General features: G+C 38.3%; 1 protein-coding gene across 6 annotated transcripts in view; it reads left to right on the plus strand.

Annotated features, from left to right (window-relative positions):
• Positions 1 to 26,506, plus strand: part of NEDD4L (NEDD4 like E3 ubiquitin protein ligase) — a 194,104-nt gene extending 167,598 nt beyond the window's left edge. For all 6 annotated transcript variants that reach the window (XM_037373202.1, XM_037373198.1, XM_037373201.1 and 3 more), the window contains 13 exons: positions 2,952 to 3,010; positions 7,417 to 7,482; positions 8,823 to 9,052; positions 10,679 to 10,800; positions 11,665 to 11,735; positions 13,710 to 13,805; positions 17,340 to 17,413; positions 19,959 to 20,019; positions 20,418 to 20,477; positions 21,006 to 21,113; positions 21,950 to 22,046; positions 22,580 to 22,652; positions 23,315 to 26,506. In XM_037373202.1, coding sequence (XP_037229099.1) covers positions 2,952 to 3,010; positions 7,417 to 7,482; positions 8,823 to 9,052; positions 10,679 to 10,800; positions 11,665 to 11,735; positions 13,710 to 13,805; positions 17,340 to 17,413; positions 19,959 to 20,019; positions 20,418 to 20,477; positions 21,006 to 21,113; positions 21,950 to 22,046; positions 22,580 to 22,652; positions 23,315 to 23,417 — 1,220 coding nt within the window. In that variant the 3' untranslated portion in view covers positions 23,418 to 26,506. The remainder of the gene's footprint in view (positions 1 to 2,951; positions 3,011 to 7,416; positions 7,483 to 8,822; positions 9,053 to 10,678; positions 10,801 to 11,664; positions 11,736 to 13,709; positions 13,806 to 17,339; positions 17,414 to 19,958; positions 20,020 to 20,417; positions 20,478 to 21,005; positions 21,114 to 21,949; positions 22,047 to 22,579; positions 22,653 to 23,314) is intronic.
• Positions 26,507 to 26,784: the final 278 nt, after the last annotated feature.

The raw sequence follows: 26,784 nt of genomic DNA on the forward strand, positions 1-26,784 counted from the left end.
TGCTGGCCCTCACTTGTTTCATGGCTAACTTGAGAGCATACGCTGGAAATCACTCCGGGTGGTGTGATCAGCTGTGCTCACCGAAAATATGCAGCTGGGCCATCATTTTAGTCACTCTGCTAAAATCGGTTAGTTAAGATGCAACAACTGTAGTCAGTTTCATTATTAGAATACAATATAAATGTTGCCAGTGTTGACAGGACGAGCTACTGATAATGTCCTGGTTCCCAGATACGTTCTGTAATTCTTCTGCATAAGTAACCAATACTGTTGTCCTATTTTTGAAATTTTTCTCACCCCTGACAGAAACTGTAAAAACATTTAATGCAACCAGCACAGAGACCTCCTCTCTGGAGCATGCTAGCTGCTGTTAAGCATGCCATGTAAACTAGTAAAGCAAAGTACTGTTAAATAATTAGTTATTACTTGTAGCACAGTAGCCTGAAAATATAGGATTTTTAGTTTTTAACTGTAAACAGTTCTAATTTCCGCAGCAGTCAGTTTTTTAAAAAAAATACAGCCTCTAGTTCTCTGTGATTGGTCCTTAGCTAGCTAAGTCAATGTTATTTACTATCCATGAATAAAACAGTATTCTTTACTCATTGTAGTATGCATATACTTATGCATTTCCTAGGAGCCTCATAGGAAAATACGATCTACCTGTTGGAAGGTGTCATGAAGGAAAACACAAAGGTTTTCCAACCATATTCAGAACAGTTATCAGTGGTTCACTGACAGAGGGAGGATTTATTAAGTGGGTTCCCCTCAAAGTCTGTCTTGGATCCACCATTCTTCAATATATCCATTAAAAACAGGATGAGAAATCAGACTGAGTCTGGCAAAATTGCCACTGTAGTGTGAAGTAAGATGCTGTTCAATAAGAGTTGCAAAGTGTTACTCAGAATAAGAATAATAAACAGAGTTTTCATTGATAAGGGCATGAAAAACCTCATCAACTGGACATGAGTTAACTCACCCTGTGGTGTATCAACAGGGATGTCTATTTAAGACCTGAAATAATCCTTCTAATCTCTTCAGCACTGGTAATGATAATACTGTATCTAGCATGGGGTCCCAAACTTCTAGAAAATAGTGGACCACTTGGAAAGGGAACAGAGGAAACAGAGGAGAACAGGGAATCCTCAAAGACCCCTAGAGCCTCATCTGTGGGGAACTACAGAGTATTGTATTTGTGCAAAGACTTGAGAGATGGTAGATTTTCAAAAATGTGCTGCAAAAGGAATGAATGTTATCGATACCCACTTTGCATAAGACAGAGAATCTTGAGCTGCAATTCCAGGTAGTGGTTCACGTTAGACCTTTCTAATTGTTGGGGCATTTAAGCTCTGGAATAGCATTTATAATATGAAGTACTCTGAAAAGCAAATGAGGCAAAGATTTGTCAGTAATATCATACACTCTTAAGTTTGTAGGGCAATAAGAAAGAATTGACAAACTTGCAGTCATTTCCAGTTCTATTATCTTTGATTTCATAGAAAATTACCACCATGATTTGTGGCTGTTAGGTTCAAGTAGGTGTAAGAGATGAATTGCTATAAAACAAACTTCATTGAAGGAAATTTGACTGAACAGGTTGAAGCAAGATGAAAAGGGCATGATTTGGCATCTCACCTGTATGGCAGGCTCTGGTCTGTGGATCTCATGTGGCTTCTGGAACTATAAGTCTAACAGCCTTCCTCCGTAATTTTGATAAACACTAAATAGACTTAATGTATAAAGGGAAATAAGATAGCATTTTAATACTAAATTAACTGATAGATCAATTTTCTTGAAATGTGCATATGATATTTTTTAGTTTTCTTCAGTTAACATTCAATGAATGTCACCTTTCAAATCCCAGTCCATTCTAAAACTACCTTGGGCTGCTCAATACTTACAGGGCTTTTCCAACTGTAGAGACATGGAAATACTTGTGTTTTAATGTAAGTGGGTTTGATTCTTTGCTTTTACCTATAGTAGCCATAAAAACAATTTTCTTGAAAGATAGTGTTTATTCCCAAACCTAGCAATTACAAAACTTAAGATCTGGACTACTCTTAATATACAGTTCATAACTCAAAGTATGTATGTAACAAACAGATATATTATTGTTACCCTTTCAGTGCAGGAAGTGGATGACTTAAACCTTGCTATTGCAGGTGGCATCTAATTTGGTTTTTGGAACATTGTCTTATTGTTGCAACATCATCATTTTGTTGTGATTCTGTTGTGTTCAGAATCTTGTGAGGACCAGTTGTCTGGAGGCAGGGAGAGTTTCACCATGGTCCTGTATAACCTTACCATATCACCCTCCTGGTGCTCTTAAAAACTGTAGATGAAAAGAACTGGATTCTGTTGCATTACTGCCAAAATCTCCTTTGGTCAAAATTAAATGGTCTCCTATACCATAACTGTGTAATTTTGCCTCCCTAACCGTCCTTATAACCTTTTCATGAAATCAGTGTCTAGGACGTGCGTTTTTTGGGGTTTTTTTATTAAAGAGATGTTTTTCCCTCCCAATTTAAATGCAGACTCTTTTTTTTAAAGTATTACATTTTGGCTATCTTTATGCAAAATTTCAAAAAAATAAACTTAGTCTGTCATTTGACAAAGGTTTAGGGTTCCTTTACCTTTCAGGCATGATGCCTGTGTATTTCTACTATGAGTTGAAGCCAAGACCATGTTCAAATAGAACATGTCTAGTACAACAGACACTGAAATAAAAGCAGTGTAAATACACTGAATTCTCTTGTAGTTTTGCATTTTTGAATGAGTGTTTTCAACTAAACGATGTGATGGGTTTTAGATGTAGATGGGTGAATGCAGCCTTTTCTAACCCTGAAATACTAAGTTGTGGAAGTGGTAGGGAAAACAGTTGCAGGGAGAAAAAACCAACGTAAATTCACATTGTGGTAATAAGAGAAGTAATAATTATTTTTTGTTATTTACAGACAATAAAATTACCCAGTGGGAAGACCCCAGACTGCAGAACCCAGCAATTACTGGTCCAGTAAGTACTGCCGTGTGGTTTTTTTCCATTAAATGCTGTGACTCACATACATTGGTACAGGCAGGAGGCATTACTGAGCAGCAGGTCATTCCTGTTCTCCAGATCAGTCAGACTCTGCCTGATGAACAGACCTGGAAGCAGGACCTCTGCCTTGCATTGCCTTTTACTGATGGACACGGGATGCTCAGGTGCCTGCTTTTGTGAGTGCAAGGGCAGCGGGAGCTGCCTTCTAGTGGCAGACTGCCAAGATGCCCCAAAACTGATGCCTTGTTCACGGCATTCAAACTGTCGTACCACTCTGTGGACCCTGTTTTGGTAGGCATAGGCTGGAGTGCACTGGGGACTCTTTCTCTTCCAGCCTGCTGCCAGTGGGCCAAAGCAGTAGTGGGCCAATTAGGAATCACTGGAGCATTTGGAAGTACAGTGTTGTGCACAGTATTCCCAGGTTGGACAATAGGTTCAAATTCAATGGGTTCAGAGGCTTTCCTAGCAGAAGCCACCTAGCCAGGGAGTTTTTCCAGTGGTGCAGTGTGGTTCCTGTCTTGCAGCCATTAGCATGTGAAGTTGACCTCTGCCTTGGAGTGTCTAGGAAACGTTTTTGATCAGTAGATATGACAGTAAATCACAGAATACCTCTGCTTCAGTGGGGAGGAAGAGAAGGGTCTTCAGAAGGATAGAGAATCTTATTTGGCCAGTTTTAATTTTTTATATTGTTGTGTTATTTCTGAGTGAAGCTCCATCCATTCAGAAGCTGTATACCGAAATGGTCTGAGTGGTGTTTCACACTCTGTAACACAAGGAAACCCATAATTTCTCATTTGTTCCACTCTCCTCTTGCAACCCAAAGCTTTCTGCAGTAAGTGGTGATGAATGTGGTTTTTCAAAGTGATCTGTTACTGACATGATCCCTGGCTGAACAATAAATTTAGTATTTCAGCATGGGTTTTGTTGTTGTATTACCGCTTATTGCAATGATGAAATTCCAGGATAAAAGTAGTGGAGTGATATCTTTAGCATACTCTTGACATCTGGATAAATGAATTGAGGGAAAAAGTGTGATGTTAAATAAATTACATCTAATATAAGTGTAAAATATTCTTCAGGTTTTTTCTTTCTCCACACTTGCTGATACTATAAATTACTTAGTGTGGAACAAACAATATTATTAATAAATTATAGAAAACAAACAACATTAATATGCAATATTAATATACAATGTTAATAAACAGTATTTGCATCTTACCTTTTGTTCCTCCAATGTGTTAAAATACTGTGTTTCTACATAAACTATGTGATGGGCACTATATCTGCTCCAAATTGTAAGTCAGGAGATCTTGGGCGTTTCAGACTAATTTCTCTGTACTGAATCCTCTGTTGTAAGTTTTTAGGTATCGGAGAAATGTTCATATTTACTGTTACCTGGTCGTTACTGACAATAGAGCTTTGCTGAGCTGAGACATTGTGCTATTCATTTTTGGATTTCTGGATAATAAAAAGTTGTTTCCACTCGATACGGGCAAGCTGTGACTATGTGCATTCAAAGTGTAAAAAAGACAAAAATTGACTCTTACCAGTTTTAAGGGACATATAAGCTACTTCAAATAAACTAAGAGATTTCAGAATATCAGCTTAAAAAATAAATATGTGCTTTTGTTTTAATATCCAGTTTTCAAAACATCAATATATGAGGTGATTCTTTGACCTTTTCCTGCTGGTTTATGCCATTTTCTGGTATTCTGAGTGATCAGACTTCCAACCCTAAGATCTTTCCAGGTGCCAAGAATACCTTTTTATTTGGGGTAAACCCTCAGGATTTTTAAGGGTCTCAGAACACAGCAGATTAACTACTGCATGGTGTAATTCTAACTGTTCTTTTTTATTAATAAGATTAATAATAATCACTTGTTTGAAATAATGCTTTTGGAGTGATTTACCCTATTTATTGTGCACTTACTGCTTGAGGTACCAATATACAGTATGCTGTACAAATTCTTAAATGTTTATTTTTCCAGAAATGTTAAGCATAAATGAGAAAGACTACCTGGGAAAGGTAACAAGGGTCAATCATGATCCCATTAAGGAAAAACCAGTTGTGTGTGTGTTTGGGGCTTTGGTTTTTTTTTAAAGAGGAAAGCAAGATCGAATCCATTTTACAGTCAATAAGCATTAAGGATTCATCTTAATGCTTTTAAATAGTATTTTTGGTGCCATGACAAAACAAAGAACTACTTAAATTGCATTCACCACTGCATTTAAACAATGGAAACATGTTGAAAGATTATTTAATGGCTGCAGTAAGTCAGAGTGAAATGATTTTGGTTTTTTTTAATTTTTCATGTCTCCACAAGAAAAAGACCATGCAAAAATATTTCCACCTTCCACTCTCACCTACATCCAGTCATGAATCCATTTCAAAACCAGCCTATACCTTCCCTCCCCCAAAATCCCAGTCCTCACCCAGAAACTGAACTTGAAGCAAAGCTTTCCAATTTGTGATTCAGCCTTCAGGGTCGTGTGGAAATGAGATCATTCCTTTGCTTCCAAGAAATGACCCGTCACTTGTTTAGCTAGTTGGTTTACTAGGTCTAGCCTTTCATCTTGAAGGAACAGTAGAGCAGAGGAAGTGAGGATGTAGTTGGAAAATATGAAGGAGTCCAGGGAGCCTTCCCCCCTCCGCCCCCCCAGCTCTTCCCAAACCCTGTTTAAAGTAATATTGTGTATGGTGTCAACCCCAGGGAATTAAGGATCCTTAATTCTCAAAAAATTAATTGTCAAAAAAATTGCAGAGAATTAAGGAATCTCACTTAAATTCTTAGCAGTTATTTGTTAGAGCCAGACTGGTACCTGTCATAGTATCATTTTTCCGGCCTGTTCCTGTACATTAGTTTAATTCACAACTGTTTTACGGCCATTTCATCTGAAGGCTGAATAACTTAGGTTGCAGTCATCGGCCAGGCGATCGGGAGTATGGATGGCTCTTATCTGTACTCCTGCTTGATGGCTGATGCACTTCAATGCTTTTGTGTCTGGTAGTACTTGGTACCGTCAGAGGCTTGGTCTCTTTGGGTGTTTGTGCACATACCCTATCTGGTGCAAAATCAAAGGAGTCTGATGGCAACCAGTCAGTAGCAGAAAAGAATATTGACACCTTACTGACTACTGTGATGGTCAGCAACTGGGTGGCTTATGGATTAACACCAAACATGGCAATCTTCTAGCTTAGCGGTCAAAATCCTTGCTTACCTATCCAGTATGTTAGCAGGAAAGAGAAGTGCAGGGTTCAAATAGAAATGTCCTTCAAAACCCTGAATGACAGAGGTTGTGAGAACCTTTGTCGAACCTTGAGTTGTCTGTGCATGGAATTGTCCTGAGAGGCCTTTTGGGTATCTGGAAATCCATGTAAATATTACAGAGACCTGTGGCATTTGTTAAGGGCTGTTTACATATGCCAGAAACCAATTTCCAGCTCTGCAGATTAATGTAATTCTACCAACCTCTACTGTGTCATCTTTTTTTTTTTTTTGAACTTCTAAAATTTTTCTGTTATGTTGCTGTTACTTAAAAATGTGATCTAACTCACAGGCAGTTGCATTGAGTGAGTATTCAGATAAATATTACACAGTGACTTGTACTTGATTCAAAAGAACGTTAATTTGTTTATGAAATGCTTTCAGTTTCTGGATTAAAGTCATTATGAAAATGTGTATTTTCATTATAAGTTATTTACAAAATAGTTTTGATATAGTTTGATAACTGTTAAGAATTAATTTCATTCATGTTGGGCTGAAAAGATAATTTCTACCCATGGACATTCCCCTGCCTAGTCAACTCTGCTGTGTAGTTACATTGTTCCCTGTGCTTTTTGGAAGGCAAATGCTGTTCGTTGTTAATGTCATAACTTTACTGGAGCCCCTTAACTTGTTCTTAGGTTCATTTTTGAAAATTCTTTTAATTTTGTGTTGTTTTGAGTAGCACCGAACATGTTTAGCAGCTGTGCAAATCTATATTCTGTGGTAACACTAGTGATTTTTAAAAGTCAGTTATCATATGGCATGCTCATTATTTCCTAATAAGACACATGGATGGCAGCAACACATTTCAAATTTTTTGTCTGTGTTAAAAATTGCTTTTGCTCTTTTCTGTTCCTAAAAGCAGAAAAAAAATCAAATGAGGGTAAGTAGAGGACCAGAAGAACTGGGTCGAAAGTTTTCATACCTTTTAAGTTACACACTGAGAAATGAGGAAATTTTGGCTGCTGTACTTCATGAGTGGTGAGCTTTAGATGAACCTATGGCATACATATGTAGATAGCATGTCTTTAAGTTTCTTTTTGGTTTAAATAATACTGGAATATCAAACTGCTGAACAGCTGGAATAATCTGTATTTATGATTCTTTCTCTGATAGGCAGTTCCGTATTCCAGGGAGTTCAAACAGAAATATGACTATTTCCGGAAGAAGTTAAAGAAACCAGTGAGTAGAAACGTGCTGCTTCATGTTGGAATCAATTACACTATGTCTGGGAGAAACACTACTATTCCAAGCATAGATGCAGAATGGGGTTGTATCTTGCTCTAACGTACTTGCCCATTTTTCTTGATTGTGCTACGACTGAAGAGGTTAAGTAGGAACCAAACAAATTAAGAGAAGTTTGAATTTGATGAATTTCTCAACAAAAACATTTACAGATCTTTAAGACTTACATTTTTCTACTTGAACGCAAAATGAGAATGATGAAGGCAGCAAGGAGGTAGCAGTGATTCACCCGTTCTCATTGCAACCGAGACTAATTGGTATGTTAGTTTACAAATAGGCTTGAGAATTTATATTTCTCCTTCATCTGTGACAGTGAACTTTGAAAGGCAGAGCTGGAACAAGCTGGCAGAGCCCACAGTTGTGCTGGATCTGGCACAAGCTTCTAGTGTTCTTGTTGTGTGAAAAAAAGTATTTTCATTAACATCTTTAATGTAAGAGAGTGTTTAGTATTGGCTTGCATGTGATACTAACTCATAATTTAACAGTAAATAGCCTTAGCAACACCAACTATCGTTTGAAGGGGGGACTTGCCACTGTCTTTACCTGTTTATTGATAGCTTCTTGACTTCTCGCCTTGAGTTTGGCCAGTGATTGTATACAATAAGCACTTCAGTTGTCAGGAAAAAAAAGCAAACCTTCCGAAACAGTTGTTTTAAGTCAGTTTTATCAGGAAAACTATACCTGGCTGTGTGTGTCATGTTTTTGTGTTCATCCAGTTGTTGTCTTAAAAATTCTTAATTTGTTTCAGTTCTGTCTTTTCTGAATTTAGCTCCCTGGGCTAAATCATAATGGGTGTTGGCTCCCTCCTGTTTAAACAGAGCTTCTGAAACATTTTGGTGGCCTGATTCTCATTTGTTTACATCTTTGCAGTTTGCTTCTGTTGTCTGTATGCGACCAGATGTGTTCTTGTGAAACTGTTCCAGCCTTTATAGATACCTGAGTAAAGTGGTTGCATAAATCCTGTGCACTTGTTTCTATTTTAAGCTAAAATGCCCTTAAAATAGAGCATAGTCACATCATTAGCACTTTCTTTGGTTTGTTTGTTTTCTTTCATTGTTTTGTCAAATATCATAGAAACCTCAGAACCACCACTACACCAAAGCTTACCTAGTTCACCATATACTATCAACCTAGTAGACTTGGAGAGCACTGGAAAACAAAAATAAGGGGAAACTTTCTACATCATATGATTTATCTGTCATTACCACTGGTCAACAATTTGCTTGAAGACTTACTTATTGAGACTAACAAGTATAATATAATCTTCTTTCACGTAGGCTGATATACCGAACAGATTTGAAATGAAACTACACAGAAATAATATTTTTGAGGAGTCCTACAGAAGAATCATGTCTGTGAAGAGACCTGATGTACTAAAAGCCAGGCTCTGGATTGAATTTGAGTCAGAAAAAGGACTTGACTATGGAGGGGTGGCCAGAGAATGGTTTTTTCTCTTGTCCAAGGAGATGTTTAACCCTTATTATGGTCTCTTTGAATATTCAGCCACGTAAGTGTCCATTAAAATGCTTCCATTCATAAGGGGATATATGTTAGATTTTGCATGAGAGCAAAGTTACACTGGAAAGTAGTTAGATCATCCTTCGTGGTGCATCACTATGCACACTTACAGTCAAATCTCTCTGTTCTGTATTATCGTTTCTTCCTTGCTTTTCAGACAAACTTTCAGCTTGTCATTGAAATCTCATAAACCATTTTCATTATTAAGACAGTATTCGTTGTTGCCCTGCTTGCAGCAAAACTGCCATTTTTGAGGCTGGTAATAGTGAAAAGACTAATGTCAGATGAAAGACTTTTTATGCTCTCCCATTACATTGTGAAACACCTGCTGTCCAGAATTACAGTGCTCCTTCATAATTAGCTCATAAAACAGCTTCTCATTTACATTTCAGCAGTCACACAACAGTGGCTTTACATAAGTTTAAATTTGTATTTGTCCAGTTTTAAAATCTTTGAGCAATCCATTAGTTTAAATGAGAGAGCAAGTCTTTTTCTTACAGTACATTTGTTGTAATATGCTGTATGTAGTTCCACATTGTCTACTTAGCTACACTGAGGATGGATTTCTTAATTGCAGGCAGTAGTTGTGATGGTTTTATGTCAGTATCTTCTGAAATAACTGTTGAATAGATTGTAAAGCAGATGAACAAAGACTGCATAATGAGAGTTTTATCACATATGTGTCTCAGAGAAGACACATTCTGCCATTGAAGGGAAACACAACACTGACTAGTACAGAATGTCTGTGATAATAGAGTTTGCTGGATAAAAATTTGTTTTGAAATATTTCCACTTATGGGATATAGGTCACTGTAGGTATTTAAAATAGAATGTTATTTCATTTTAGGTTCAGAAGGTAAAAATTTTAAGAAATATATTAAAAAAAGTCTACTTAAAACCCCTGTATCTTTCTTCACAGATTAAGAACATGCAGCAAATTAAAAATACTACCTTTACACTAATGTCTTATTGTGACACACACATTCACACAAGTCTTAATGTTCTATTACCCAGTTAAAAGCTCTTAGACCTTTGACAACTGTTTTCAATATCCTGGTGGTTAAGCGTATTTCAGAGACATTCTCTAGTGTGTGCAGTTTAAGGTGCTAGTAAGAAAATATGCTTTATCCTAGGACAGTCAGACCATGGGCCTATACTTAATTCCTCTTCAGTACATTCAGATATTTCAAGAACTAAAAGCAACTACTGCAAAAAAGAATCCTAAAATTGTAAGCCCTGAAATTTGGCTGGAAAGAGTGAATAATCAAACCTGGCAGAAGAGATAGCTTAGGTGAAATTCTCATTCCACTGAAGCTGGTGGCGGAATTTTACTGTTTTTCAATGACACTAGGCTTTTATCCTTCAAACAGGTTAGCACAGCCCTTACACTTGCCACAGGTGGAATCCTGTTGATCATAACATGACAGTTTGACTTAGGTCAGCCTACCCACAAACTGCGAGATACTTCTGTTGAGGAACACATGGAGAAATTACGTTGTACACTTGCAAAAATGAACAGGAAATGGCCCTAGGCTCAAATTATTTATTATTATATCTGATTGGCAGGTTATTTAAAGACTTGGTTACTTAGATTTTTTTTCTTTCCTCAAAAAAGGGACAACTATACACTTCAGATTAATCCTAATTCAGGTCTTTGTAACGAAGATCATCTGTCATATTTCACATTTATTGGTCGGGTCGCTGGTCTGGCAGTATATCATGGGAAGCTATTGGATGGTGAGTTATTACAGTTATTACTCTATGGCTGTGCTACTGTTGCTGGATTTTTATGAAATGAAATGCATCAATAATTCATATGCTTTAGAGGGTTTGTATTTCTGGAGACAAAGTCTGGGAGAAAGTAATGGAACTGGAACTGTTGGAAATTGCATTCCTGATGTGAATGGTGATTCAGGAATTATAGTGCCTTTCTTAACAAATATGTTTCATATGACATTTTGCTCCTTTCTCCACTCATGTTAAAACTACAGAATCAGCATTGCTAAATAATCACTATTTCTAAAGGAAAATGCTAAATTTATATCAGCCATTTCCATGCAAATCTGCAGCCAAAGCAGTTGTGTGGGTGTCAATTGCAGCGTATTTTGATCTGTGAAATTGTTACTGAATGATTTAATGAGAACATGTGATTTCTGCTGAACTGAAATCCCACAATAACTAAGCAAGCCAACATTATAAACTGACCAAATCTTATTTAGCAGTGGTGCATCACATTAGAAGAAGCAGCTCACTGTCCTGTTTTCACTGTCTGACATTTTTTAAATGGTGATTTTAGATGGCTTAGAGTACCTTGAGCTCCATTTTGTGTCTCTCTGCCATTAATGTTATGGTGTCTAATGGCATAATTATTGTAATTGAAAAATTGGACTTTATGTGCCTAGATAAAAAATGAGCCTGCTGTGTTAACTTGAGCAGTTACAGCACTGTTACTTTCAGGAGGTTTCTTCCTTGCTGGCACACTAGGAAATACCATCACACATTGTCCTTCAGCAGCCATATCTTTATGGAGGGTGAAAATGCACAACAGTGGAGGTAACATCTCCCCCCTCTCTGCCCCCCCCTCTCTGCCCCCCCCCTCAGGCTTCTTCATCAGACCTTTTTACAAGATGATGCTGGGGAAACCAATAACTCTGAAAGACATGGAGTCAGTGGTAAGATAATACTTAAATTGTATCAGCATTAGCAATTACATGGGGTTTTCCTCCAGGGAAATTTTTGAGCTATCAATTCCAGTAAACCGCACAGTGGAAAACACAAGATCATAGTTGCAGTAACTTTAGAAAGGTGTGTACATACTTCTGAAGTAGAACAAATTTTCCCGGCTAGAATGTGGTTTCAGTACCAGTGTACTAACAGAGGCAAGAGGGACAAGGGAGAAAAGGTGTGAATAGGCCAATAAGAAACGCAACAGAAAATGTCTTCATTATACTCACAGATTTTCCACTGGGTCAGCTTTCTCCGTGTTAAAAGGAGTACCACCACCAAGCCCTTCAGCCACCTTGTCATGCTGTGGAGCAAGAAGAGGGAGGGTGCAAGGGCTTAGTTCTGGCCTGATGACATGGGAAGTTGCCCACAGTGCTGGAAGGAGGAAGGGCTGCTGAATGATAAACAATTTTCTCTGAAATACACCTAATGAATGCAGCACAGCTTATGCCCTAATACCTATTTCGGTTTTGTTCCCTGCACTTTCACACCTTCAGCATTAATTGCAATCAAGTACTTCTGTGTTTGGCACTCCCTGGGAGAAAAGTTAATAATGTCTTAATTTTGTATTGTGAAATTAAGAACAACAGTGAATAGGATGCCACAGATGCCAAGTTTAGGTGTGTAGCATACCGGTTTTGAAATACAGTACATTGCAGGTGTGTACAATGGCTAGATACAAGTGGTTTACATTCCATTAGCAGGATGATACTTGGTTTTGTCTTTCTAACCTTTTGAGGTCTTTGCAGTTTTTCCACTGCTGTGGACTTTGGAGAACCTTGGAGCTTTTTTTTCCCCTTCCTAAAGCGTTCCTCTGTTACACAGAGTAGTTTATCTGGGTAAGATTGCTGCAGGTTGCCTCTGCAGGGGCGGGGCTGGCTGTGAGCCTGGCCACTCGCATCCTGTGCTGCACTAAGACGGTCTCCAACAGCAGAGGCAGCTGACGCTCAAGCCCAGCACAGAGGGAAGATTAAAGATGAGATGGCTTGAGCTCAGGTACAAGCTAAAACCAACCTCATGAGAGACGTACGTAGAAGGCTCTTAAAAGGAAGTTCAGGGTAGTGTATTCCTCCAGTAGTTGGGAAACCTTTTCCTTTTAGCTCTGCAATATCTGTGCTTGCTCTTGTCAAGTGTGCTCTGTGTAAGAGTAACATGCAGTTTATTCTTTCTTATGTTGTAGAGTTTTACAGATTTTCAGTTACTGACATAAATGCTAGTTCAACTGCTTAATGTCTCCTCCAGCTCCCACTGTATCATAGTCACCAGATTTTGGCAGGTCATTCTTCTCATGGAGGGTACATGAGTAAATAATGTTTTAACTTTATTATTAAATCAAGTATTTTTTTTGCACTCTTGCTTGGAAATACTTAATGATAGCTATACATTTTGTTTCTGTCTTTTTTTTTTCTTGGGTCAGTCTTTAATTATGAAGCTGATATTACACGATGAAGATACAAACCTTTCAGGAAACTAGAGTGGTCTTTTGTTCAGCAAAATTTAATGCTTTCAGTAACAACAATGAAGCCAGTTATGGTGTTATACATTACTGATGTAATGAAGTGCCATATAAATTGTGTCAACTAGAATGTACAGTTTTACCAAAGTATTTTCTACCCAATTAATGTCACACCACTATACATGTTTACCTAATAGATATGCAGTCAATTTATTGTGTTATATAATAATGCAATTACAAGTCAATTAAGAAAAGTTACATGAATCTGAAAATACAGCATCTAAGAAAAATAGATATGAATAAAGTAATCCATCTTGCCTTGCTTTACAGTAGCTGTGCAAATAAATGAGTTCTCATCTTCCCAGTCCCTTTGGATTTCTAATTTCAGATGTTTTTATTTGTTCAGTTTGAAGTTAAGCTATATATTTAATGTTCATATTTTCAAACTTTGTTGAATCTGCTGTAGGACAGTGAATACTACAACTCTTTGAAGTGGATCCTGGAAAACGACCCTACAGAGTTGGATCTCATGTTTTGTATAGATGAGGAAAACTTTGGACAGGTGTGTACAGGTTATCCCAATAGTCCGTCTTGCCTTCTTATTTTTGGTTATTGCCAGAAAGTAATGAAATACTGAGCAGTATCTCATGGTTGTGAACTTGATCAGGGCTACTGAATGTTAGTGATCAGTACAGGCAGACTATGAATATTGATCTCTCTTTCTTCCTGAACTGTGTTAAAACTGGGGCTGCCAAAGAAGGAAAATATGTGCTTGTCAGTGAGCAGTGACATCTTTGTGAAAGGCAGTATGTGAAGCTGGGTTGAATACTTGCAATGAGGAGTAATAACAGTGTTACACAGTCATCTTCAAAAACAGTCTCAGCCTGGGACTGTTTTGGCTGTTATAGGTTGAAGATGTTCTCAAAGGACAAAGTAAGTGGTAGAATGCTAATCAGTGAAGTGCTTTGTTTATAGTGTCTTTCATATAATGCAGGCAGATGACACCACCAAAAGAAAGCATGCCTATTTTCAGAAGTTGCACAATCTGTGGATAACTTTCTCCGTTACAAGTGAAAAATGTTAGTTACATTTTTAACAATTTGAGAATTAAGTAGGTGGGAGTAAAATTCATCAGCTGAAGTTGTACCTCATTTTATCGGTAGAAGCTGTAACAACAGCTTATAGTACACTTTGCGATACAGCCTGTCTTTACAGAGAATCCTATTAAAACAAACCTCAGGGATCTGTGTCAGCTTCTTCATGGAGAAAACTTGCGTGCAGATAAATGTCTTGTACATAAGTATACGTGTTAAATTTTATTTGAGGACTTAAAGACAAATGAGTTTATTTACCTGAGCTTGGAACTTCCTTGCCTATCATGACTGGGTTTTTTTAATTTGTTTACAAGCTATGGATCTGAACCATTGTGTAATGCATGCACAAATGTAGTGACTAAAACATACTGGTTTTGTACAATATTGGGACTTAAAAATACCTACCTGTATCTCTTTAATTTGGTTCTAGGCTTTCATGACCTTTCTTAGTGTTTCCACTTCATTTAACTCTTAGACCTAGGTATCTTGGCTCCAGGCACCACTGGTATTGTGGACCACAGTGCCTTTTTAAAAAGCTGACTTCCAAATTTCAACACACATACACACAGAGTGTACTGTCAGGAACATTCTGATAGACTTCTCAGTGCTCATTACTTTTTTCCTGAAGCAACATAAGGTTATCAGTTACACGGAAAACTAGGGAGAACATTAAAGCCACGGGATTAAAGGTTTTTGTAATACACTGGGTGGTTTGTTGGTAATTTTCGTTATCTTCTGTTCTGTAATGATTTAGCTTCAAGTTATTCATAGCCTTCCACTGCCAGCTTTCACTTCTGCTGGCAGAAGTTTGTTCTCTGACTCAAAGCGTAAATAACTTACTTGGAGATACTTTCTGCTCTTCTCCGAACTCTGTAATACCTCTAATAGCTAATTCTGGCATTGCCAGCAAGCTTGGGTTTTGTTTACTTTACGATAGATGCATCTGATTCCAGAAGAAAATAATAGTGTTTCCGTCACACTACCAGTGAGATGCAAAATAAGCAGGACAGATGTTACTGAAGACAAGCCTGAGTAGGCTCAGTAGTACAAGGATATGCTATAGTGAGGAGGAATTTCTCTAGCTAGAGACTGTAACATCTCCTCAGTCCAAATGCACACAAGACTCTCTCCAGCAGTTCAGAAGTGCCAGCAAATACTGACTGCATTGGCTGTTTCTGCCGGTGCCACACTAGCTGTTGCCAGCACTCTGGGGACTGCTCAAAGTCAAGGGACCCCAACTCACTGTTGGGAATCGTTTTGCCTCATCTACAGTTAAACTACTGGAGCTGTATAGAAGTGCACTTGGGAACCTGAGCAGGAGATGGTACCGCTTCCACCAGGACATTGTGTCTGTGCCAGGGAAATGTTTGCATTGCTATAAGCTTCTGTATTTATTTATACTTCATTTATCACCAAAACCTTTTCTGGAGCTAAAGAATCACAAGAAACCTTTCATAAATCTTACCTTCTTAATACCCTTCCTTACTTAATAACCAAAAATACGGTTTCGGTAGTTTTCACAAGTCTGAGAAATACACAGGAGACATTTTCAACGTCTGAAGGATGGAGAGTGATCTTCAAAAAGCAGAGCAAGAAAAGGTCTGTATTTCTCATAAGTTCTTAGGGGCTCTGGAATACTGATTTCATTTCTTAAAGAGAAGGTATCTTCGGGTGGGCAGGAAGAAACAGGTACCAAGAAGCCTTCTGTTTGTGCTCTCATGTCTGGGATATTCCTGACTTTATCCTATTTAAATTTAGCAGTATAGCAAGCCTTTTCTTTACTAGTTCTGCACTGTCTGGAATAAACTAAGGTTTCAGAGGTGTGTAGGTTCCCTATTAATTAGTTATCCGTAATAGTATAGTCATCTTTTTGTTTCTGTACAATAATAGGTACATTTATTCAAACAGACGTATTGTACTGTTTTTCTCCTTGTTGAAGCATTTGGTGTTAATCCAGTCCTGAAAAGAGCTATCCAGTGTCCTCCTTTCACAGCTCTGTTTATTTACTAATGAATTTACTGTCTTATTCAACCACATCATCTGATTTAATTATTAAAGATTAATAACAGCTTTAAGAAAAGGCTTGGTTGAGCGTGGGTGCGCAGAGTCACCTCTTGGTTGCTTCCACTGGAACCACACTCTTGAGCTGATGAAGCAAGTTGACAGGAGCAATGTAATGAGTTACAAGCAGCGAAGTACTTGACTTCCCTTCTCTCCTGCCCAGACAGGACACGCTCACAAGCACATGTGCTTTACAGGGAGGTAACCCAGGCAGTGTGCAAACACCAGCGGCTGCAGTCAGGAAAATGCTGCTTTGTAGCTGCAGCTCTGGAGCGTAGGGTTTGGGAGCAATTTTGTGTTCAGCACTAACTGCTAAAAGCCACCAACTCTTAGCTTTCGTGGTACCTACCCAGCATTAATTCTGTGCGTTCCTGCTGATAAATCACTTTCTTCACAAATAACTAACGTTATTTGGACTTGCTGTAGTTTCTTGTGAACTGTAAATGAATTTGGTTTTTTCAATCTTACACTCCATGGTGACACTGTTCTTACGAAATCTGTGCTTAACCATTTCTGTAATCTGTTTTTATACTTTACTTTTTTGACCCTTTTATGAGCAGTTTCTCTGTGGATTCCCCACCCCCGCAAACACCCAAGCATTCTGAAAAATCAGAACACGTTTTTCTACCCTTGTTACAAGGGAACATGTTTTCTTTACCCAAATGAACCAGCTGTTTGGGACTAAGAGTTTGCTTTGGAATTATTTGCTCACTTGCTAATGAATATGATCAAAAATTCATATTTACAAGTGATCATATAATAATTTGTTCCTAATGATGCCATCTTTAAATGTGGAATGTTTTGATGTCTCATTAGCTTTTACAGCGTGATAATTTTCTGATACTACTTGTAAAATGCTGCTCAGGGAGAGCAAATTTTGTGAGAAATATGTCCTGAAATAATGTTGTGTTGTGGTTTGTTTTATTTCTTTCAAAATCCAGACATACCAAGTCGACCTGAAGCCAAATGGGTCAGAAATCATGGTAACGAATGAAAACAAAAGGGAATACATTGAGTATGTATACATTTATGCAATTTATCCTGAGTGTAAGAAAGCACAGTTGTACTTGTCTTATAATCTACCCCACTGCAATTACTGTGGTTGGTACTATGCTAGATCATCAGAGATCCTTTTAAAAGAAGATTGTATCGTTAACATTGTTTATACCCTGATCCTCAGCAAGTTTGAATTTTAACCTTTATAGTGCTGTGAATTACACTGATCGGGGCAGTCTGTGGCATAGTAGGGAACCTATTTTCTCCATAGGTAGGCACGAGGAACATTCAAGGAGGGATGGGATTCCTCTGAATGAGAAGTATCTGCATCTGAATTACTCAGAAGAAATGGCCTCTCTTGGATGCAGTATACTTTGTAATTTTATTTTCATTTTAAAGTAGACATACCAATTTTGCCCACTTTCAAGCCTGCCTCTGTCTGTTGCCTTAGTGACTGGGGCAACTAGCTTTGCTTTGCAGATCTCCAGAGTAGCGATGAATTTCTGCCCTAGGATTTGCAGGGTTTCCCAATTAACTACTAGGTCGCAGAATACAAATGAGTGCAGATTGAACACTAAACTGGATCTAGAAAAAAGAATGAAAATAGGGTGTCTGTATAATTTATCAAGTTTGTATTTGCTTGCCGTCATGGTCTTCATTCAGGGAAGAACCTGGGAAGCCTGTAAATGTTTAAGCGTTCCTCTAAGAGGAGAACTTTGTAGTTGTTTGTTAATCTCATTTGCAGTGCTATGCTACAGTGATTTGGCTGTAATGGTGGAACAATAAGAGATTTTTACTTTTATGGGTTTTTTTTTTTTGCATTACTTCGTGTGTAATATATTTGCACCATCAGCTCTTTATTTTTTCAGGTGCATCTTTTTCAGGTTTGAGATGCAAAATATTAGACATTACAAACTTTATTTTAATCTCTGTCATAGTGCAGAAATTAAAAGCACTTTGTAAGTATGCAGGCCAGAATTCAGAACTGAGTGAGGTTTACATCTGGATAATTGTTTCATGGCTGGTCGCACTGTTTTTGTAACTTTAGAGTCAAGACTTATATGCTCTCATTTCGAGGTGATTAATGCAACTTAAAATGTTTCAAATATTTTTCCCTTTAATTCCATTACAATAGAACTATTCTGGTTGTACTTTAAAAACAAAACAAAAAGCCAGCAACAACACCTCCCCTGCCCCCAAACGGCAGGTGTAGTCACAAATGGGAGTTTATTTTTGCCTCTGTGTCTTTACATAACATTCAAGCCATGCATTCACATGCATATGTAGTGCTTATGGGATATCAGGTAGATCGTGAAGAACCATTGTCTAATAGAAGACCTGGTGGTTGGTTTGCATTATTTTATAATGAAATACTTACTGCAGAAAAGAAGGAAAATAGATAAACTGTCTGAATTTAAGCATCATGAGAAAATCACACTAGGAATTTTCTAGTAATCATCAAATGAGTAGTATCTGGTGCTGTAACACTTCCTTTGAAAATTCAGTTTATTTAACGCTGGCCAATATAACGGCAAAATAGAGTAAAGTAAATTGACTGCTTGGGTTTCCTGAAACCCCACCTAGGAAATGTGCTTCTGCAGAGCCTGGCTCAGAGCGTGCCCTCCAGCACAGCCATCACCCCGTCACCCTTCTCTGCTGCTTACACAGACCAGATCCATCATTGCAGTGTTGATATCAAGAGCTGGCCAGATCTTTAAATTACGTTCAACATTAAGGTTTCTAAGTTTTTCTGCCTACCAGAATGTAAAATAATAAATTTAGCTCCTACTTGCTGGCATTTTTAATTAGTGCCTCTTCAAAGGTGAGAAAATATTATAATTGCTATATTTATGCAAATTAGGAGTGAAACATGCTTCAGTAGGAAAGGCATTGGATTTCTAAAGCATTATTTTTTTCCTTTGATAGTGCAGGTCTTATCTGTTTATTTATAGGTAGGCTGGTTTATGTGACTACATCTGTTCTCAAATTTTGTGGACTTCATTGGGAATTGTTAATTACTCAGAGCTCTGGAAGAACAAATGGCTAGTCATTTAAGTACCTAAAGCTAACAGTAAATACATCATCCAGAGTCTGGATTACAGCCTCATTTAGAAAGAAATAAAAGCAAGGTGCAGAATTTGTAGGCTGTTTCAATCCAAGGCAAGCTTTTTTGCCATGTTCATCCTTGAGTTAATCTCTGTAAGAACAAAAAGGTTAATATCAGATGACATGACAGTGTCACATTAAAAATTGTTGGTGACGTTGAAAAGTTTTAGCTAGAAAACATGGGAAGTATATATGTAGGGTCTGTGCTGCACACTAATGTGAAAATACTTATGCAGTAACTTGTTTGTAGGCACTGGGGTTTTTGCAGCAATTCCATCAGTCACACAAAATAAATTTGAACAGTTAATAAGTTATTCAATTTCCTTAATATCAGAGTGTGTCTGGGAGATGGACGAAGCTGTGAGAAACTGAAACTACTAGGGTTACTAACATCTCTGAATGTTTAGTTTGCAGTCTTCTAATGATTGTGCTTATGTGGTTTTGTTTATCTGCTACAGCCTGGTCATCCAGTGGAGGTTTGTGAACAGAGTTCAGAAACAAATGAATGCGTTTTTGGAGGTAAGGTTCTTTAGCTGCCTTTTTGTCCCAGAAAATATTTTTATTTTTTATGCAGACTTTTTGCACTTCAGTCAGTGTCTGTGTAAGGGAGTGGGGAGCTTTGCATAACCACAAGAGTTCTGGAATACTTAGGTTTTAGGAATTTACAGTTTTACCTTGTAGTAAAATAGATAATCTTTCCCTTATAAGGTCATTCTCTTTAAAGCTTAAATTATTTGAGCTTGAAGTAATTTAGCGATTGATTTTTTTAAATTAGGGACTTGTACTTCAGGTAACTGAGTCTTTCATTCTCAAAACCGTTCTCCTGTCATTTACTTTGGTTCCCTGAAGCCAAAGATCCTGTTAGATAAAAACTTAATTTTATGTGGTATGCGAACTTTAACTTTGCTTTCTTTCAGGGATTCACAGAACTTCTTCCTATTGATCTGATTAAAATTTTTGACGAAAACGAACTAGAGGTGAGTTTGTTTTATTGCTGATCTGTTGTCTCTGGACAGTCATGTTCACCACAGAAGGATGTGTTATGTTCTAGGCTGATCAGTCATCACTTAAAAAAGGTGAATTTGCAGACAAAGGTGCTTTGCCTGTAGTAGGACATGAGATTTTTCTCTCTGATGAATAAATCTCTTGATCACATAAATTATGCGAAACAGTGAGGTGGTTGAGTAGGTAAGTAGCTTACCGAATTAATGCCATTGTGCCTATACCAGTCATATTTTTAGCAAAATAACATAAAAGGTGCTGTCACATGATGCATACATACATTGTAGTGTGTGGTATTTCTCCAGTAAAATGAAATGTTTTTGAGAATTCTCCTAAAGAGAAGCTCAAAGTTTCCTTTATGTTTGCATTTACATTTGCACAGCTTAGCTGTTCACAAGGTCAGACGACAGAGGGAAAGCATAACCCTGTTTTTCTGATGAAGTGCACACAATAACCCAATGCCATCTTCAATTAATGCCATAACAATTTACTTCCCTGTGCAGTTACTGATGTGTGGCCTTGGCGATGTTGATGTTAATGACTGGAGGCAACATACGATCTACAAAAATGGTTACTGCCCAAATCATCCCGTTATCCAGTGGTTTTGGAAGGTAAGATTGTTTTACCACATCTGGCTTCTCTGACTATTCCTAAAAGTGAAAGTTTCTGTACTGTTTTGTGGAGTCAGTTAGGGAATCTTTTTTTCTTCATGCAAACTACTGAAAAATACATTTGTGCATGTTGGAAATGACAACTGTGGTGCTCAAGAGAGACTGTACTAGAAATAGACCCAAGACACGAGGTTGAATCTTTGGTTTTAGGTGAGGGGCCTTGCACTATTTGTGAAGTAAAATAGTTTTATGAAAAGGATGTCTGTATGTCCCCAGAAAAACTACTAAAATGCTTCTTCCCATAATAGCTGTAGATTTTCCAAAGGGGGACGTCTTTTTCTTAAAAATACAGGAGTCTCGCAGCTTTGTGTATGCACTTCAAACTTTGCTTCCAGGTTTCTTACATCATCTCCGTGGCCACAGCTGGTCTACATGAGGAGCAGTACTTGTAGCCATCCAGGCTTGACTGGGAGGTCCTGCTGTAGCACAGTGCTGACCTTGTTCTCTGTGAGCCTTTTGCATCAGTCTCATCTCCAGGGCATGTTTGCGGTGGCAGTGCTCCCTTGTGCCTCTGCCTCGGGGCAGGTCCTGCAGCAGAACCAATCCAGAGCTGCTGGGAGCTGCCAGGGCAGTGTCACACTGCTGTGGCCCAGTGACAGCTGGGAAGGGATGCTCCCTAGTTCACCAGGGAAAACCTGCTGCGTGACCTGTATCACGTCTTTCAGAGTTACATGCCTATTACAGCCTAATACAAATAGATCCTTTACTCAGTTTTTAACAGTGACCTCTACGGCTGTGGCACTGAAAAGACAGTGACTCTGTGTGTTTGTCAACAGGCCGTTTTACTGATGGATGCTGAAAAACGGATTCGATTGCTGCAGTTTGTTACTGGGACATCACGCGTGCCTATGAATGGATTTGCTGAACTTTATGGTGAGCCTCCTTCCAGCTGCTTGCAGGTTATACTCACCACTGGCACAGCCACACAGCTTCTGTGTGTTCATTTAACCTGGGCACAACTGAAATGTAGCCGCAGCCAGCCTTTGGCAGACTGATGCACACAGGGGTTTGTACACTGTGGCTGCTGTGCAGATGCTCTCCTTAGCTCCCAGAGGAGAAGTTTAGGCTGACAACAGGAGTAATAATCATGGTAAGAAGAGCAGAACACATGTTTAGCCAAGCACTTTGATTATTAAATGTTAATGTCTGAACTTCTTTTGCTTTACACATATTCTACACAAAGGTGGTTAGATAAACAGAACAAGCTAACTAGCTGGGCCTGGAAATAACCACATTCCTGTTTGCTTTAATGTAGTTTTAATTAAGGGAGTTTGTACCAGGGGCGTAGTGCCAGTTGAAAAATCTAGCCTACAGTTTATGCAAATATTTAATGTTAAAAATAATAGTTAGGTGGTCTCTGTAGTGTCAAACAACTTACATTTCATATGATTCTTATTTTCAACCAGGTTCAAATGGTCCTCAGCTGTTTACAATAGAGCAATGGGGAAGTCCTGATAAACTGCCCAGAGCTCACACATGGTAAGTCATAAAGTCATAAAATCCCTAACTTTTTATAATTACTGCCAAGAAAGGGGGGGAACTGATGACCATGCTTCTCTCTAACAGACTTTAGCTTTGGATCACTATTCTGTAAAACACAAAACAAACGCCACAACAACAAACCAAAACACATTCCAAAATCAACCCATTCTCTTTACATTTCAGTTATCTGTTAGGTTTTGCAGGACCTTTTCACAACTTCCTTTCAGATGTTTCTTCTTTTGCCCCAGAGAGCAGTCTGTCCCATCACTTCCAAACACCTTTGCTGAGTCTTGGGAAAGCAGCCTTTGGCAAAGATGAAAAATTTTCAATCACCTAAATGGGATGGTGGGTTCTGTTGGCTTTTTTCCTTTCTCGAGTGTTTTTTAGCAAATTCCCACTTCCAGCTCTTAAAGGAAAGCAGGCACATAGTTACTTCTGAAAGCTAACTTTGGTCTGGGCAGGGGTGGTTTCACATGCTGCATGTGGGGAACATGAGCAGTAGTGGGGCTTGTCAAGGACATGGTGGAGGTTGCCCACATTTGGACAATACAACGCATTCTCTGTTAAGGCCCTCAAAGTATTTCACCTTTTCTCTTTCAGTAAAATCATATGCATTTTTCAATGGACTATTAAACAATTCTTCTCTTTCTAAATTTCAGCTTTAATCGCCTAGACTTACCTCTTTATGAATCTTTTGAAGATTTGAGAGAGAAGCTCCTCATGGCAGTTGAAAATGCTCAAGGATTTGAAGGAGTGGATTAAACATTGACCTTTTTCCCCTCCTTCAAGCAAGTTCTGCTTGCACTTTTGCATTGGCCTGATGGACTCCGAGTGACTATGGCAGAGCAGTTGCACAGCGTTGGTTCATGGAGCAAATCTCTTGAGGGTGCAGTTGCTAGAATACAGAAGTTTGAACTGTCATCTGTGGGTGGCTTTTCTGACGTTTCCACAGCAGGTTATCAGCTGCATAACATGAACTGATCACATTTCAGCAGGACTTACTCTATTTATGTTATGCCTCTGTAGGCAAAGCCCTTAATAAATATTTTACATAATTTCTAATGACAATGAATGGAATTAATCATTTTACAGGTATAGTATGACAACTCATGTTTACTTTTTAATTGATTTAGAAATTTTCAGATTTTATTTCATTACAATTAAATATCATATACTTGGAGAAAGGAGCATTTTTCTTAATTTCATACCAGACTTGATGCCAGTGTCATTTTTTCAAAGCACATTTTAAGCCTTGTGTTCCCAAACCATTAAGGAAGTAGGAGACAGCTGTGTTGGAAACTTTCTCTACATGGGCTATATATTGAGAGCAACTCTTTTCAATGAGCACATAAATATTTTTCTGTATCCAGAAGTACAGACTGGATGTTGCATTTTTGTATAAATATTAGAATAGTTACAATTCAAGGGAGAATCATAACATACATAGCATGCCAAATCTCATGTTCAGTAAAGAAATTGCCTCATTACTGGTAATACTTACATGTACTATAAAGCATTTTGGGGTAGGGTTGGCATTAATCGTTTTAGGAGAATATGCTTAACCCTGTCATTATCTTTGTATAGTGATTCTTTTATTATCCTTTATTCTACTGTTTGCAACTGAGGCATTTTGAATGAAACCTGGCACTATGTGATTTGGCACTATGGAAAACAGATCTGTTTTGTCGCCTATTTGTATGCATTTGCTAATGATATCTAAATAACAATGTTTTTTTTGTTTCTATACTGCACCAACTCTAAAGGCACTTTATGTAACACACGGAAGTAAGTCATATCTGTTTTTTTATCATAAACATTAAGGTGATCATATTCCTTCTCACTGCACGTCTTTCTGGTGCAATATCTATCCATTGTGAATTTGGCTGCTGATGATGTATAAAAAAAACAAACAAACAAAACCACCAGATGTAGAGCTGAGCCTGCAGACATGTTCCTCAGCAATTGTTTTTGTGATTTATTTTTTACTTAATCACAAAGATTTATTTAATATACACTGCTATCTAATCAATTTTGTTACCTATGACATGTTGCATGCTTAAACTATAATGTCTGAGTTGCATCTCTTCTTGTGACGGATTAAAAGTGAAAGATTTGTATTTGATCCACTGAAGTTAAATGGTTACAGCACTACTACAGTAAGTCTGAAGGTACAGCTTCAGCAATTTAACATTCAGTTTTCTAAGTTTTGCCCATGTACTTACCTATAGAAAGGCTGTTTCCCCAAGAACCCATTTAATGCTTACAAAGCAGGGTGATGCCACATGCCAAAACGGTCTCACCCCATTGCCAACAGCTTGCATAGCTCTGCCCTTACCCTCAAGCACAAGTGCAGTCCGCAGCCGAGAACCAGCAGCTGTAACACAGCAATACTTCACCTGGAAAGGCTACTGGAAAGAAGCCTGAACACTAATAACATTCAGCAAATGGTTGTGTGCTAGCAAAAAGTCTGACAAGCTAACAGATGCATGAGGAATGTTATTTTCTTATTTGAACACGGGTTAAGATTCATTTTCTATTAAATATGTTTCCTGACTTTCCCTTCTGATCTGTTACGTTTGATGAGCAAGCTTGGCCATGAGGAAGCAGACTGCATGTGAGACAGAGGGATGCTGTTCTGATGATTTTGGCTGTGGCCAAGAGTGTGGGGCAGGTGGGGAGAACAAGGTAACTCCAGGTATTTCCACCAAGCTCCTGTATCTTAACATGAGCTCCCTTAAGGGAAGCGTCATACTCCAGAATTTGTTTTCTTTCTGCCTTAACCTGGAGGATTTCTGGTGTGGTTGGAGGCTCTGTTCATATCTGGTGCCATCTGTCAGAACATCTGTCTGCTCTCTGCTGCACTCTTAACATAAAGCCATAGTGCTGCTACTGAGAGCCTAAGCTAGGTTCCCAACTTTCCATCTAGGAGCTCCAGCTGAAGGAATCTTTCCAGGAAAAAAGGTAGCTAAACGTTATTTACTTTACTTAAAACATCTAAAGCACAAAACTACTACCACTCCAGTGGGACTCGTACCAGAGCATTGTGCCTTTCTTAACATCGTACACTGTCATATACTGACAACTTAGCCCATTCACCACAAAACGGCCCAAAGGTATTTTAAAAGGTTCTATTCAGCTATAGTTTTTTGGTTAATAAATGCTAACCATAAAGATGGTAGCTAAACCATTACTTGTTTGCTCTTAAGAAGCCTTAAGGGAAACAATTCATTAAAAAATTTAGTCACAAGACAGAGCACAGGGTCTGCAGCTGTCACTGCCTGTTCACATGAAGGTATATAGATCTGTGCTTGTAAGGCTGCAGCTAACATACACCATGCTGATACCATTAACTCCCACTTGCATGCCTAGCTGCTGGAAAACGCTGCTTTTTCTCTTTCAGTCCTTAAGTAACAAAAAAACCCCAAAACCTCTGTTACCACAAGATTTATCTTTTCTCTCATCCCGACCCCTTTCTGAATTCCAAGCAAAAGGAGCACAAGTGCCATCCTAGCCTGACATGTGCTGATGAATCAGCAGCAGCTACCACCTGTCCTGCACCCCAAGGGATGCACCACAGTTGGCATGTGCTCAGCCCTGGCTTTCATGACCACAGCGTTCAGCAGTAATCTGTTCCTGATGCCTTGGGTGAGGCAATCTACGTGACCCTACCACACCAGGAATTGTGAAATACTTTTGTGATACTTGTGAAATAGGGAGCCAGAGAGGGGAAGCTAGATAGTTAAGATCACACTACAAAAAGTTAAAGATAAGTGATCATACTCATGTGATTACAAGGGCTGATTATCAGTACATGTAGAAGAAAAAAAAAAAAGTAGATTACCAGATCGGACTTCTTAAAATGAACATTGATTTTCTTATCTTCTTAAATAAAAACTTTTGTCTGTAAAATTACAACAAAGAAAAACGCCTGCAGTCCTCACCCATCTGTTATGACGACACACTAAGTAACATGTATTTTAGCCATATTCCCGTTCTGTACTCATCGGGACTGTCACAGCACACCTGTTAGATACAGTCACTATCAGTGCAAACCGCATGCAGTTGTATGTCAGTCCATGCACACCACTAATGAGCTGTTTGTCCACATTTATCCTCCATTTACACACTG

The sequence above is a fragment of the Falco rusticolus genome, chromosome Z (genome assembly GCF_015220075.1).
Source record: "Falco rusticolus isolate bFalRus1 chromosome Z, bFalRus1.pri, whole genome shotgun sequence".
Classification (NCBI taxonomy): domain Eukaryota; kingdom Metazoa; phylum Chordata; class Aves; order Falconiformes; family Falconidae; genus Falco; species Falco rusticolus.